Source organism: Aspergillus melleus (assembly GCF_016097325.1).
Source record: "Aspergillus melleus strain CBS 546.65 chromosome Unknown contig3, whole genome shotgun sequence".
Lineage (NCBI taxonomy): Eukaryota > Fungi > Ascomycota > Eurotiomycetes > Eurotiales > Aspergillaceae > Aspergillus > Aspergillus melleus.
Window position 1 is genome coordinate 1,048,513 of NW_025763372.1, and position 15,521 is coordinate 1,064,033.

At 50.1% G+C, this 15,521-nt stretch overlaps 6 protein-coding genes across 6 annotated transcripts; 3 read left to right on the plus strand and 3 right to left on the minus strand.

Moving 5' to 3' along the window:
• Positions 1-576: 576 nt before the first annotated feature.
• Positions 577-1,047, plus strand: LDX57_005373 (uncharacterized protein; the record flags this gene model as incomplete). The annotated part of the gene is made up of 1 exon (XM_046087054.1): positions 577-1,047. One exon carries the CDS (start codon positions 577-579, stop codon positions 1,045-1,047), a length of 471 nt encoding a protein of 156 aa, XP_045943020.1.
• A 1,114-nt stretch (positions 1,048-2,161) lies between these two features.
• Positions 2,162-3,650, minus strand: LDX57_005374 (uncharacterized protein; the record flags this gene model as incomplete). Its single annotated transcript, XM_046087055.1, has 2 exons — positions 2,162-3,535; positions 3,594-3,650. The coding sequence occupies 2 exons, from the start codon at positions 3,648-3,650 to the stop codon at positions 2,162-2,164; spliced, it is 1,431 nt and encodes a 476-aa protein (XP_045943021.1).
• A 2,364-nt stretch (positions 3,651-6,014) lies between these two features.
• LDX57_005375 (glutamine amidotransferase subunit DUG2) lies at positions 6,015-9,224 on the plus strand (the record flags this gene model as incomplete). The annotated part of the gene is made up of 6 exons (XM_046087056.1): positions 6,015-6,242; positions 6,294-6,419; positions 6,478-6,609; positions 6,663-7,223; positions 7,282-7,468; positions 7,519-9,224. The coding sequence occupies 6 exons, from the start codon at positions 6,015-6,017 to the stop codon at positions 9,222-9,224; spliced, it is 2,940 nt and encodes a 979-aa protein (XP_045943022.1).
• Positions 9,225-9,690: 466 nt separating this feature from the next.
• LDX57_005376 (putative LaeA-like methyltransferase) lies at positions 9,691-10,766 on the plus strand (the record flags this gene model as incomplete). Its single annotated transcript, XM_046087057.1, has 3 exons — positions 9,691-9,896; positions 9,959-10,236; positions 10,330-10,766. The coding sequence occupies 3 exons, from the start codon at positions 9,691-9,693 to the stop codon at positions 10,764-10,766; spliced, it is 921 nt and encodes a 306-aa protein (XP_045943023.1).
• Positions 10,767-11,355: 589 nt separating this feature from the next.
• Positions 11,356-12,612, minus strand: LDX57_005377 (Gfo/Idh/MocA family oxidoreductase; the record flags this gene model as incomplete). Its single annotated transcript, XM_046087058.1, has 3 exons — positions 11,356-11,727; positions 11,785-12,496; positions 12,551-12,612. The coding sequence occupies 3 exons, from the start codon at positions 12,610-12,612 to the stop codon at positions 11,356-11,358; spliced, it is 1,146 nt and encodes a 381-aa protein (XP_045943024.1).
• A 565-nt stretch (positions 12,613-13,177) lies between these two features.
• Positions 13,178-14,941, minus strand: LDX57_005378 (Zn(II)2Cys6 transcription factor; the record flags this gene model as incomplete). Its single annotated transcript, XM_046087059.1, has 1 exon — positions 13,178-14,941. One exon carries the CDS (start codon positions 14,939-14,941, stop codon positions 13,178-13,180), a length of 1,764 nt encoding a protein of 587 aa, XP_045943025.1.
• Positions 14,942-15,521: the final 580 nt, after the last annotated feature.

The following is a 15,521-nucleotide window of genomic DNA, read 5'->3' on the forward strand; positions in this document are numbered from 1 at the left end:
AGCGCCGTTATCAATATTTCATGCTTTATATGTCAAGTGCGACTCCAATGGCCATGTCCCATCCCCTGTGACCAGACTTGAAGAAACTGGCTCCAATCCAACCAGTCAGGTAGGTGTTTGGATTCTGTTCTGGTAGAAAGAGATGGTGAAGAGAGGGAGAGAAAGAGAGGGGAAGGGAAAGGGAGGCGAAGAAACACATCAGGAACCTGGTCAACGCACTGAACAAATGCTGGCGTACGCAAGCAAACGAAAAAAAAGAAAGGAACAGAAATTGCTCATCGATTGGGAGTATGGAAGGACCTAGAATTGCTCCATGAAAGACAATGCAAACAGGCCCAACCGACAAAGGGAGGGAACGAAGAGGGAATGCACTTCTGAAGAAGTCAAGCCAGTGCATCTTCTCAATGGACCAAACGTCGCAGATCAAGAATCCTTTTATTACCCCTTACCGTCGAAACAGAAAGATCCTAGCTTCTTGTTTCTTGCGTTTACCTCAACTCCTTCTATATCCGAGTTCAAGCGCAAGCATTTACCCTGTTTATCCTCCCTTGTGTACACCGCAGATACTTCACCGCAATGCCCGATATCTCGATTAGCACAGCCAGCGCCACCCCCGAAACAAAAGGTAAAACGTACCCCGAGATTTGTATCGCAGTGCATCGCTTGGGTAACGGGTATATGACGCGAGAAATCAGTACCGCGGATATGGAACAACCGATGCGCAAGACGTGGAGACATTTCCTTGAACTCGCCAAAGAATCTACGTACCCTCACTGTTTCGGCAAGAGAGATTTGATTCTGATGATCCTACAATTCAAACAGCTTGGGACAATCACCAGACTTAAAGAAGGTGGTGGTTCATCTGAGGATCGAGAAGAAGAGGCGATCTTTCCGAACGGCCAACACCTCTGGACCGATCTTCCTTATCTTGTGGAGGGCATACACACCTACTGGGCAGACGAGGTTTGCAAGCTACGACCACCTGAGCTGGAGTGGCTATCTAATTGGACATCTCGACTTCCTTCCGTGGGCATTTGCCTTGCTTGAGGAGTTGATGCGGTGTGGTCTACGGTTATTCAGCGAGGCGTTGGAAACCGAAAGACACCATGTAGCTAATCAGAATGATCCGAAGTCAAACATTTTATCGCTTGAGGAGCTTATCAGACCATGCCAAGGCTGGATGCAATTCAACTGCTACAGCCTGGCGAAATTATCGGCGAACCCTCCTGTGCTCTCCGAGAACGGCCCGATTTCTCACGCACCAGGGCCTCTCGCAGTCAAGACCAATATAACAAGTTCTGGGTTCAGTGTCAGGAGATGGCTATTCTGGGGGGCCAGATTTCGAACTTTAGCGATAGTAAAGTCAAAGCAGTCGTCGAATGCGCGCGTATCTGCTTTAACTGGTCCGTTAAGGCTCGCCGGGCAGCTAATATTATTATCCCTACAAGAGCCATCACTGAAAAGCGAAAGTGTCCTGAGGTTGAGTCTCTTCAACAAGGCCTTCAGAGCATGTCTCTTGATAGGGACACTCAAGAAAGCATGGAGAGTAGTACCGGGTCTGATGTTCATGTTAGTGAAAAAAGGGCCAAGTAAGCGTGAAAATCGTGCATATGTATGCTTGGGGATGGTGTATTAAATCTTGCATCTAATGAGAATCAGAGTTGGATGTTGAGGTTATACATAGGTATCACATAGAATGCGCTAGTCTCTGTAAGCTCAGTTCTATATTCCATTCAGGGATCTCTAGATATAGAAAGCTTAAGTTATCAAAGCCCAGGAACCACCGCGGGTTTATCGCTTTTCGAACAAAATGTAAATAAGGATATCACTCCAACACCGCTATGCAGAAAACTATCAAATCAAACAAACATCATAAATCCGAGGCCCAAGGTGAAAAAAGAATAGAAAACCAACAGAAGAGGAACATGAAGAAAGCGAAGAAAGTCCAAAATGTGTAAAGTGCAAGGAAAGGTAAAGAAAGCACAATTCGCTAAGCCCATGGTGGGAACATCAAATATCCAATTCCGTTGCTGGCCATAAATGAGATCAGAAAAAATAAACATTCTCTGGCGAGGCATGAGAGCAGGCAAGGAGATGCACAAAAGCATATACAATGGTCGTGTGGTCTGTCGTATAATCAATAATCCGTGTAGGTCGTAGGTTAAGCAGTAAACATGAGTCGCAATCTGCTTGATCGTTTCTTCTTCTCCGGTTTCACTTCTTTCTCGGAGTATCGCGATTCCGCCTTGGACGGGGCTCTGGAAGGAGCCTTGGACGGGGCCTTTGATGGGGCCTTGGACGGGGCCCTTGAGGGGGCCTTCGAGGGAGCTTTAGAGGGCGCCCTCGATTCTCCTCCAAAGAAAGACTTCGCACCACCTCCCCGAGAGCCGATGTAGGATTCGGGCATGGGCTCCATTCTGGAGTAACGGGATGGGGCTCGGGAAGTCCGGGATCGACGAGACCGCCGTGAAGATGCCACGGAACCATCGTCGTCGAACTTGAAACGAGGATCTCTCGTCATACGCGCCGTCGTCACATCAATGCCGGACATGGCGGCAGCTGTTGGCGTGATAAATTCACCGTCAACCGACGTGCCGACGCTGAATGCTTCGGCATCAGCCACGCCACGCCGCCACATCTCCACGCCGCTCAAACATTCGGTGTTGATTTCCATCATGTCGTCCATCGATTCTTGTGGTTCAGCACCTGGGGGAACACCTGGATCGCCCGGTGGGGCGCTTATCTCCTTGTTATTTCCACCCTGCAGGTGTTTGATGATCTTATATCCACCAAACATGACGATGGTCGCACTAAGGCCAACCCCGGCTGCGATCAAGAACTGAGGGCTGGCAAGCAGGGCAAAAACACCGGGTGCCGCCGTCTTGAAAGCAGAGAGTGCGGCGGGCGCCATCTTGGTGGCCAAATTGCTGATCTCCGCCAAAGTAAGCGCCACGGCTGCCATGGCGTCCGGGTTCTTCTGAAGGTGAGCGATTGTATGTGTTGCACTGTGATGGACACAGTTAGCCTCCTCCAGGAGCCATTGTGCCCGACCAACGAGGCCATTCAATTCCGGGTCATCGATCTTTTGCAGCTGATTGTCCGGCTGACGTTCCAGCGCAGAGGGATGAAAGTCGCCGTATGCCAAGTCCATATCAACTTGGGCATCCGAGCGAGAGCGACCGGTCATCGGCCGCCCCTGAGGCTCGCGAAGCGCAATCTCATGATGGGTGTGGCGGCGAACCATGTCTGTAGGACGCTGGTGGGAGGAGTGCGGGCGCGAGGCCACAGAATGCAAGTCTTGTTCATATTCAGAACCCTCATAATGGTGACGATGATGATGGCTGCGGCCAGAATGATGTCGAGAACGGCTCCTGCGGGAAGAGGCAACTGAGGGCGCGTCTTCGATGGTATAAGTTTGCAGGCCTCTCAAGGCTTCTTGCTCGGCGATTTTGGCGTTGCGTTCCGACTGAAACTGGGATTTGCGTTCGCGATATGCATCTCTGGCATGACTGAAGACGCCAAACAATTGTTTACCCTGTTAAGGGTTAGGATCAGTTCGAGTATCGAAGAGAGTATGAGCATTCGTCACGCACCGTGCTGACTACTTTGCCGGACTTGTTAAGCACGGTAACTGTCTCGCCGAGAGGCATGATTGCAATGGAGATGTCGTATGCTAAAGTCTATGCTGATTCAGGAAGCGGACAATTGTAGTCAACTCTTGCAACCGATTTGCCGGTCGACAGGACAAGCCCAACGACATCAAAATTTCCGGAGTAGCGATCAGAGGAAGAGGGAAAAAAGGGATCGCCCTTTAAAGATCCGCAAAAAGCTCCGGACGAGCGGTGTAGGCGAGCGGGCCAGTGTATAATTATCGCGACTAAATCCCGGCGGGTGGAGAAATTTGGCCCGTTCTTTCAGAGTTTGAACTGTTGGATTGGGGTCTAGAACAGGAGTTCAACAGCGATAGAAAAGGGGAAGATCGGAAGACGGGACCGCTAGTTTAAAAATGTCAAAGGCTGAAGTATGGGGAGGCAAATTTTTATAGACCAGAAAATTGATGCCTTCGGGGATGATTTGCGAATTCAGCTCTGTATGGTCGGAGCTTCTAGTGATGATAAAGCGGCGAGTTGCCTGCAGCTGAGCAGCCAAAGCGAGATGACGACACGGCCACGCTGCAAAAGCGCTAAGCGGCAACGAAAGAAAATGCAAGATGGGGAGATAGAATGGAGGACAAGGAAAGAAAGGAAAGAAAGTGAGGGGGCTGGGGAATTAAATGACCATCAAATAAAGTGAGGAGACCGACACAGGCGCCTAAAATTATGGGCACGAAGCAACGAACAGGATCAGGGCCCGCTTAGGACCGTTTGGACTGGTTGGGTGCCGGTGATGCTGAGAAACAAGGCAGCAGGATGTGTCAAATAGCCCCTGGGAAAAAGGAATATGAATGGTTGCAGCACGAACAGGCGATCCGTGGGGACCGCATTTGCTGTCACGGCGCTACTCTACCGCATCATTGGTGGTCGGGGAACAGTTGGGTAGAGATGAAGGAGGGGGAGAGAGAGACACCAATGGTACCTGATGAGGCGGATGACACTGCAGAGATTGAATCATGGATATTGGACGGAATCATGATTTGACCCGACGAGTTAACTAAGGCGATACGACAATATTTCATCGTCTGGGAGTAATATTGAATAAGAAGTAAGATAGCCGGAAGGATTTGTGCAGGGGGATGGACTCCGATGGAGGGACTGACAGAAATGGCGGTGATGTCACGCCCCCTGATTGGCGCAGGCTGCCACCGCCACTGTGGCTTATGCAACATTTTGCCTATTCGGGACGGACAGCGGGGCTCCCGTCAGCCTTACCAACATTACCGTACCATACGCCGTAGATACAGCCCCTGACTCAGCAGCTGCTCGTTGTTGACCAACTGAAGTATATCTGCCAACTGTTCTGCCTGCACTGCTTGCCTTGCTCGGATTTGACTTATCTCTCTATCTTGCCCTGACAATGCTGGGAAAAAGCATCCTGCGGAGCTCTGCCACGATAAGAAAAAAAGGGGAAAGGAAAAAGCAATTCTCCCCGTCACTCCGATCGCAGCTTCTACGCATCCCCTGGTCGCAGATAACCAGCAGCGGCATGCAGAGTCATCCTAGAAGATGCAATGAAATCTCAGGGCTTTGTGCAGATCAGGTTCTTTATCTAATCCCAAGCCCAACCTACGTAGCAAGGTCACTTGGTTGCTGTCCTTAGACATATATACGGCGGTCACCGTCATAGGTCTCTTTGGCGACACATTTCAACTCTCAGCCACTCCGTTTTCTTCTTCTCCCTCGCATTTTCAATGGGCCATATTGAAAGATGCCTCCCTGCAAGAATGACTCTCTCATAGCACGTCTGCTCTGGGAACCCAGGTCAGTAATTGCCACACCTTCCTGCCGTCCTCCTCGGACTTGGCTCGTATTTCGTCCGAGAGACGCCTTCCCCAAAGCCTAATGGAAGTATCTTTTCCGCCTCTCAATCTCTGCGGACTAACACCTCCGAAAAGATCATCCGACAAAACGCTCTGTGCATCGAGCTACTGCCGGCAGGGATACCGTGGACAGGAGACACGAGGTGAGTCGACCGCCGTCACAGCATCTCCTGAGCCTTTCCGCATTGGGGCGTTTCGGATGCACCGCCACAGGTGCCATCACCGCCATCGAAATCACGACATTCGACCAGTCATCATTTCTTCCTTCCTGCTCCGTCTGTCCACCGCAAATTTAGCGACGTTGCCCGTCCTGGTTTGAGGGTGATGTATTTTGTGTGCTCCGTTTAATCTGTACCTCTATCTTTTTTTGTTCTATTTTCTTTACATCTTTTTTCCCTTTAAATCCTGTGGCCCTGTAACTCCGAAGCTGTTGCACTGCTGTCACGTGAACAAAGGCCATTGAATCATCTTTTTTTTCCCAACGTATATATCAACCCCCAGACAAGGACAAATAGGCTAAGGCTCTAGTCGGCTCGTTATGCCGGCGATGGATCCCACAGCAATTGTCGAGTCGGATAGTACCTCGGAAATCGATGAACAGACCAAAACCTGGGAATCCTCACTTTCCGCCCACGAGGATCTCAATGACCCCAAGTCGCCGATAGAGTGCGGTATCGGTCACCGCGTCCAGGCCAGCAGATCGGTCTTGGCCTTGGTTATAGATAATGAATGTGTCTTCGCAGGTCTCCAAGGCGGAGACATCGTCGTACGTGGTGTCTTATTCATTGCCGGGAGCCGACTGACTCATCCGTGGTAGGCTTGGTCTCTCGAGACATATGATCTAGTCCTCTCGGTGCACGCGCATCAAGAAAGTGTTCTTGATCTTTACCTGTCTGAAGACGGCGATCTACTCTTCTCGAGTGGTGGAGACTCCGTCATTAATGTATCTCCAATTTCTCAGCCCCATTCATTATGGTCCGTAGGATTGACCGATATCGCAGGTTTGGTCGACCAGAACATTCGATCGACTATACTCTATTCATACACACCATGATGTGGGTGATATCTTCGCGGTAGCCTACTCGTCGACTTTGAACACCATCTATTGCGGTGGACAAAACACAAGTATTCAGGTAGGTTGTTATCGTCATCATCATCCGTGACTAGTGGTCTGACAGTGTTCCAGTGGTGTGATATATCCCAGGCCGACGCTGCTACGACGCAGTTGTCGACCGCCCAACTTTCGAAGCGTACACATCGTTTCTTTGATTCTCGCGGTCCCGACGGCTCTCGCGCTCCGAGACCTGAGGCAGGATCTGATGGAGTCCGCCCGGTCACCGAGGGTGGTCAAGTCCTGACCTTCAAGCGCGACCATCATAGGTTATTCTCGCATCACGGCTATGTATATACGATGCTCCTAGTTCGAGGATTGATGGAGTCGGCACCGAGCGAAGAGGTGCTTTTGACCGGTGCTGGTGATGGCGTTGTCAAGTTATGGCGCTTGGAACAAAACAAATCCAATGCCGTTCCTACTCAAATGGCCAAGCTTCAGAATGGGGACCCGGTTCTTTCGATCGCTGTGGATGGATCTTTCCTTTATTGTGGTCTAGCCGGAGGTGCCTTGAACATCTGGAACCTCGACTCTCATCAGTTGGTGAAGCGCATCACTCGGCATACGGGCGACTTATGGGCTGTCGATATCATTCACGGTGTAGCAGTTTGTGGCGATTCCAACGGAATTGTGAAGGTACGGCATTGGAGCCCTGTGGATTCGGCACTGGAGAATTACTAACTTCCGAAATCAGAAATTCAATTCTCGTTTTGAAGAGGTTGGCAGCTGGGCGGCTCATGAGGGTACGATGCTGGCATCTGCTGCTGGTCAATACAAGGACCGACTTATCTACGCCACCGGAGGCAACGATAACACGGTTGGTATTTGGGATGTGACGGAGGTGTCGTTGAGCCAGGGCGAACTGCCTCGAATCAATAACGGTATGATGAGAGAGTTCCTATTTATGAAAACTTACTAACGCAATGCTCAGACGAAATGGTGAACTGCCTGGCGAAATTTGTTGGTTTCAAGACCGTTTCGGCTAGTCCAAAGTTTTCCGGTGAATGCAACCAAGGTGCAGCATTTCTACGACGACACTGCATCTACTTAGGGGCCAAGACAAAGCTCCTAACCACTGGAGAGGACACAAACCCCATCGTGCATGCGCGGTTCAATGCGACATCTCCGAATAAGGTTGACAAAACCATCTTGTTCTACGGACATTACGACGTGGTCGGAGCCGACGCCAATCGGGCCAAATGGAAGACTGATCCGTTCCAGTTGACTTCTATGGACGGGTTTCTGTATGGTCGAGGTGTCTCGGATAATAAGGGTCCCATTCTGGCAGCCCTTTATGCAGCCGCCGAACTTGCTCGACAGAAGGCACTTCCCTGCGATGTTGTGTTCATTATCGAAGGCGAGGAAGAGTCCGGTTCCCAGGGATTTCACGAGACAGTCCGGGCACACAAATCTCAAATCGGTCCGGTGGACTATATCCTGTTGGCGAACAGTTACTGGCTAGACGATTTCAACCCTTGCTTGACGTATGGCCTGCGTGGCGTCGTCCATGCCAACTTGATTGTTTCCAGTGATCATCCAGACCTTCACAGTGGTATCGATGGAAGTGCACTGTTGGACGAGCCCTTGAAGGACCTCACGCTACTTCTAGGCACCCTAGTGGGGCCCAGGGGGCGCATCAATATCCCCGGCGTTCAAGACCCGGTCCTGCCTCTCACGGAGGCAGAAAAGCAGCGCTACGCCGATATTGCACAAATTCTTCTCCAGCGGCATCCTGAGATCGCGGACCGCGAGGCCCTGATAAATTCCCTCATGCATCGTTGGCGCGAGCCGTCACTCACGATTCATTCCGTCGAAGTCCCGGGTAACAATAAAAGCACGACGACCACCATCTCTCGAAAGGCGAAAGCCAGTCTATCGGTGCGACTGGTGCCAAATCAAGAAGCGGACGACATAGCCGCTAGATTGACCATGTATGCCCAAGAACAGTATGACCTTTTAGGTTCGCAGAACGATCTGACCGTCGAGATCACGGGCAAATCCGATCCCTGGCTCGGCGACCCGGATAACGAAATGTTTGAGACTCTGGACGAGGCCATCACGGCCGCATGGACACCGGACCAGCAGAACCAAAAGCACCAATACCCCCCTATCCAGCGGAGCCCACAAGAACGAGCGGCCCCATCCAAGGAGCCGGCGGGACCTGCGATCAAACGGAAGGACTCGTCCGACAGCCTGGCCTCCCACATCGACCGCATCATCATGTCGACCACTACATCCTCCGCTGGGAAAAGGTCATCTCGGAAACGGTCATCCCTCAGTAGGACCGTTCCGACCTCGTCGACGCTAACACACAAATCGGGCGCCGTCTCCTCGAGCGACGCGACGCGCGAGTCCTCCCCAGTGTCTCATAATGAGACGCCTGTCACACCTGCCACCGGGCCCATCTCCGGGCCGTCAGGCGTGCGACCCATCTATATCCGAGAGGGAGGATCCATCCCTACAATTCGGTTCCTCGAGAAGGAATTCTCCGCCCCGGCAGCTAATCTGCCGTGCGGACAAGCCAGTGACAACGCGCACTTGTACAATGAACGTTTACGCGTGGAGAATCTATATAAGAGCCGAGAAATCTTCAGCTACCTCTTTTCCAAACTTCCGGGTAAGGTTCGAGGTGCGTGATGGTATCTGTATGGCGTGGCGTTTGGTGTCTAGGGCTAGGTTTCAAGTGAATGGCGATGGGTAGATCGGGCAAATGTAGTAGACTGAATGAAGAAATTTGACGTCATGAAGGCAATTGCAATATAAGGAGCGTGGATGTATGATTGAATTAAAGTCTCGTGCCGAAGACCAATACTTTCGCAACACTTAAATCGAACTTATGAACCTTACCAAAAACCGGTTTGCGTTTCCAGGAAGCCAAATGCGGACTCTACTCGTCTTGTGCTACGGCGTCTTTCATGCATTCCTTCTAAATGAGAAACCTCTTTCATGCGGCTTTTCTGGATAAGTAACGTCGGCGTAATTGAACTCTCGGAATCAGTTACCGGTTAATGAATCGATACAAGACTATATATAGAACTGGAAGAACGTCTCAAGCCCTCATACCATCAAAAGCAAAGCGCACTTATCATACACATCGATCGTCATGGGAGAAGTAGCCGAATCAGCCTACATCTTTGATCGACACCTCGATGAATCCAAAAGGTCTTCTTCTGCTCTTCTTCGAAGATTGTATCTGGCTAACGGAAGAAGTGTAATAGACTTCACCAACTTAGTCAACAACGAGCTCATTCATCCCTCGATCCCAAGGCACTCGCTGATTACTATCGCAGACGTCGCAACTGGAACGGGGTATGCACATAACCCAGCCCCATGGGATAAGGCAGGCAGAGACACTGACAGAATGAAACCAGGCTGTGGATCACTTCTCTCCCTGATTATCTTCGCTCTGTTAACAACCACAGCTCGTCACTCACTCTACACGGGTTTGATATCTCCGCCGACCAGTTCCCTTCCACAGAGAAGACGGTTGCCCCGGGCTATGAGATCGAATTCCTGGTCCATGACATTCGGAACCGGTTTCCAGAGCAATATCGGGGAAAATATGACCTTGTGAATGTAAGTCTTTTAGTTGCTGCCCTTCGAGAGGAGGAGTATGAGGCTTCCGTGAGGAATTTGTTGGAGATCTTGAGTACGTTCACTCCCCCATACATAATTATTTCTTCTTTTCCATTCTTAATCCGCGCTGCTCCTCTCACTTTTCCTCTCGCTTACAAAACCGCAGGGCCAAACGGCTACCTCCAATGGACAGAAACCGACTCTTCGACCCTCGGCAGAATCCAACTCCCTAGCCTCGAACTCAAAACTATCTCTAATATCGTCGTACTCACAAACGAAGGCATGTCGCACGTCGGATTCTGTCTGAACCCTCCACACAAGATCCAACACGTCGCAAAGAAGGTTGGATTCGCTCGGGTTGAAACACATACCTATTCTGTTCTCGACAGAGCGGATCTGCGCGGTCAGGCGAGAGAATGGCTAGGGACGATTTGGAGAACAACGATTCCGCATGTCATGGTACAGTCCGGGCGAGTGGGGAGTATGCAGGAGGCTTGGGAGAAGATGGAGGAGTGGATTAAGGAAGTTGAGAAGGAGTATGATATGTTTTGGCCTACCGTGGACTTGCGGGTTATTGTTGCGAGGAAGGGGGTTAAGGTATAGTTATGTTGAGTCTTTGGGTGCGCTGCTTCTAGAGTAACTAGATGAGGGTGGGGGAGGGTTTGTTCATGTCATTTAGGGAGCATATTGGTTTTGCCAGGCATTGAAATGGTTCATCATCATACAACTGAGCAATCCCGTAGGCAGAATTGGTCTTTAGAATACGATCAGAGCGAACCTCGCCTGGATTATCCATAATGGCAAAGTTAGCCGAAAAGTCTAAGGATACCCTTGTTATACAAGGCACACCTAAGGTTGATCTGCTCATAAAACGGGCCCCGAACATGATTTTCCCTAAAAGGCTGAAGTTTGCAGTCAGGCCTAATGCATAATCGAGCGGTTTCGGATACGGACCTAGTAATAATGTGTGTGCGTCCATGGTAGAATCTGTTTTCGACTCACTGTATACTAATTATTGAACTATCTGTGTTTCATGATCTGCACTAATGACCCCATAAGCAAACTTCTAAAGCAGAGCGGTAGATATAAGACATAAAGTAGAACAGTCAGGATATTAAGTAAATGTAGTAAGCTTACTATAGCGGTTAGTAATAACATTTAGCACCCCCACCCTCAATATCTGGGTATACCGCTAAACCTTCCATGCCGTCACAGCTTTCATCAGCATCCCCAAGATCTCGAGGTCCTGTCTAGCATCAGACGGAGTGGTCTTTAGAATCTTCCCCTCCGCGACCCATTGGTACACTTCCTTTAGCTCGAGCATGAAAGGATCTTCGTATGTCCGTCGCGTGGTGGATTCCTTATACGACCCGTCCGGTAAAGTCTCCTTAACTACCATCGTTGTGGGCAAGCCTTTGATGAACGGAGAATCGATGCACACCTTAACAGTCTTGGTGTCACCAAAAATCTCTATCGAGGCGTCGAATCTTGCGACTTGGTCGACGCCCGACTCGTATGCGACCGCGAAGTTGGGGTATTGGAAAATTGCAATGGCATCGTTAGCCTGGCCAAGACAGTGTTTGTCTCGAAGTGAAATTTACCTCCAAAATGGGGACCCGACAGTGGCACAAGGTGAGAATCCTATGACACCCTTGGGCATACCCATGATCTCCCGCATAGCACTCAGATCATGTGAGCCAAGGATAGAGAGCATCTCCCACATCGTACCTGTCTCTTTCGTGACGGCAATTCCAAGCTCGGCTTGGAGAGCTTGCTCAATGTCATCACGTGATTTTGTACATAGCGCTTCTGAATCCGCCTCGCGATAATCGTTAAATGTCCTTGGATACGTCCCGGATTGTGCCACGAAGACAGAATTCGGCCCAATGATATCTCGGACGCGAACATAGCGTATTTGTTCAATGCTTCGAACTTCTTTGACTGCGTCGACGAAAGCTGCAGCATATCTCCTCATGTAACCAATGAATACTCTAGCCCCACCTGCAGCTTCGTTCGCAGCAATGATTCGGTCCGTATCCTGTAAAGTTAAAGCAATTGGCTTCTCGATGAAGACGTATTTGTTGGCTTGCAGCGCGACTACTGCGTCGGATGCGTGGAAAGCATGATTGCTTGCTATCAACACTAGCTCTACTTCCGGCGCATTGCATAGTTCTGCGACGCTTCGGGTAGTCTTGGGCCTGCAGCTACCTGCAATCTTGAGCTGGCTATGTTTCATAGCTTCCTCGGAGACATCGCAAAGGTATGTGACCTGAAATAGATGGGAGAGGGAGTTCAGAGAGGGCACATGAACGACTTGCGTGATCATGCCACATCTATCAACAGTTAGAATACGTTCCAAGAGCGAAGTGTAAATGACCCTAACCGACCCTATGATACCAACTTTAATAACGGCCATCCGAGTGGCTTCAGTAGGCGTCATGCCGAACATTTTGGAGGTTGAGTAATGCTTCAAAAAGCACAGGAGCCTCTTGTTCTTTCTCGTATACTAATCGACTCTGGATGCGTATGAAGGCATCGGCCATAGACTACCACAGGGGATGTAGCTATGATATATGCCGCTGAAGAATCAGTTGTACTTTACTTGAACTATTGAAAGGAGCGGGTCGGGTTACCTAGTCGGGTCGGATGATCCGCGGAAGCTTCAGGTCTAACAGGTCCAACAATTGCCACGTTGCAAACTCATCATGTTGTGGACGTGCTCCGACGTGCTCCGACGTGCTCCGACGTGCTACGGTGGCCAGGTGGCCAATGACCAAATTGGGCAACCAGGTAATTCGTTCATTGGCCACTTTTACGCTTCAACCTAAGTGTGCTGCGATAAGTTGAGAATTGGCCAGCATCGTGTTATTATAATATACGACTTCCAACCTAAAAAGGTTATAATTTTCTATCTCCCTATATCTATAGATCCGAGAAGATATTACTTTTTGTAGTGATTTCCAAGCGTTTTCGAAACATTTTTAAATATTTTTCAACTCCCCGGAGAAGGATTGTTAAGATTCAATGATAGGATTTGGAATGTCGCAATCGAATATAGGTATATCCATATTAGGTAAGCTCCAATCGAAACTGCTGAACCCCCCTAGTTCTTCCATATTGAACATCTCCCATGGCACGGAAAGCCCGGCCACTGGAGGCTGTATCTGCACATCCTCGTCAGAAGTAGCTTCGGACTGGGACGTATGTTGATGAAGAGACTCGGAGCATTGGTCGAGGTGTTGGAGCTGCTCGGTCTTCTGCAATTTTGAGAGACCAATTAATTTCGTTGCGAGTTTCAACGCTTCCGTTATCGTCGAGCTAGGTATGGCACGCGCCACGTCTTCGAATACTTGCAAGGCTGTTGGGATTTGTGCAAACGAGCTCGATGTATCGATGACGAGCATAGCGCAGAGAAATTGGAAAGGAACATTGGCTAGATGCCACCAAGGTTTTCGGCGCTGCGCAAGGCGCTTCGCTGCTTGTAGACCATCAAGCCCAATTTCAACCAGACGAGCGAATGTCTGCCTGTCCATATCAGCGTTCTCACTTGATCGTAGAACGCGATGGAAAGAGAGAGCCATTATAGTACGCGATAGCAAAACCCCGTCGTGGCACTGCTGGGAATTGAGCGCAGCTAGCTTTATGATACCGAGTTCGATTTCCTCATATGTGGGTTGATTATCCGGAGAAAGCTCCTCCGAGATATGATAAAGGTAAATCATCTGTTCTTCTGGCGTAGCAGAAACAGGATCGGAAGGCGTCGGTGGTACAATTGAGGTATCAAAAGCAGTCTTGATTGGCGACCGACCACACTGGTTTGCAATCCAAGTGTTCAACAAGCGTGCGATCCACAATGTCCGCCGGGGCTCAAAGTATAAGTCCCGACACTTTGCGATACTATCCAGGCCTTCGATATCTGCCTCCATCATAGCGACGCTATGCATGAGCGTGCAGCTTGTAATCCACGTGGCATAGGTTCGGGCAGTTGAGCGCAGATATAGCGTTTTGAGCACCAACGCTGATATTAGGTCGAAGCTTGGTGTGGAAGTCCGTGTAATGTCAGCATCTAGACAGGCTTGTGCATTTCGAGCAAGAGCCATGTGCCTTTTCTCTTGGGTTGCGTCAACATCATCGCTAAAAAGCGAGCCAAGGGCAGCTATGCCAAAGAGAATAGCATCACATGGTTGAGCCCCGCCTGGAGAGGAAAACCTTGCAGCTATCATCTCGTGAACTAGATTTGGGCGCATGAAGGAGTATACTGGATGCACACTCTCAAAGTAAGTTGCTGCGAACTGTTGCATATGGTCCAACGATAGAGCTGAAGTCAACGTCGCAGTCGCGTCATTCTCAGCGGAAGGTCCCAACAACGGCGCGGACTGCATCCTCTGGTCGGATTCTTCGCCGTAACGGTGTGCTTGTAGTCTATCTACGAGCGACTTGCTAGACGAAGCATAAGAGAGGGCTTCTCGAGAGATGGCCTCTCGAGACCGCCCGAGCTGTCGGCCTTTGCCTTCCGCATGCCGTTTGAGAGTCGGTCCGGTCCCCAATGCTGCAGGATTGGATCTAGGGGCAGTCTGTTCCGGCCTGGATGTTTGACTGAGAGCTCGCTTGAGTCGAACATGCGATTCGAGGGAGAAGTAGCATTTGTGCTGGTATCTTACGCAGGTGACACACGGCTCCGTGCCATCGCAGCGCTTTTTCCTGTGCTTGCAAGGCTCACATGCCCTGAGAGCCCTATGACGCGGCGCTCCCCTAGTACTTCCCGACTGTTCCGCCATGTGGTCGGACGGGTCCTGGTTCGGTGAATGTCTCAACAAGAAACGATGCTTCGAGACGTGGACGGAAGACGGTCGGGGCGGATCGGCAAGCTCCAATCGGATGATCCGCCTGGTTCCGACCCTGAACAAATATACCAAATGAGCCCGCCAACGCGCTCAGCTAACTAGCCCCCGTGCTGTGATTCTCGTACATTTGTTAGAACCTATAAAACATATCGACAAGGAATTACTGTCATGGAGTCGCTGCCTCGCTTTCCTCGGCACAGCGCTGTTCATGATTGCTTTCGGTCTGGGGAGCTGGAGTAGTGCGCCGTTTTCTGAGATCTTGGGAAGGAATCCAGTGTATATTGTCAGTACATTGGTATCAATGTTGGCTTTCTTCTATCGGTTTGTCAGTCTTTCTAAGGAGTTATAGGCGCATACGGACAAGCTAAACCTCCAGATCTGTACAATCTGGCCGGCCTATGTTCGCTTCAAATGTAAGCTGTTTGAGGCTCGCAAGGAAAACACAGAGTCGTGCCAGAGTAAAGTCCTACCCATGCAATTATTGGGGCGCCTGTTCTGCCGATTAGCATCTTCT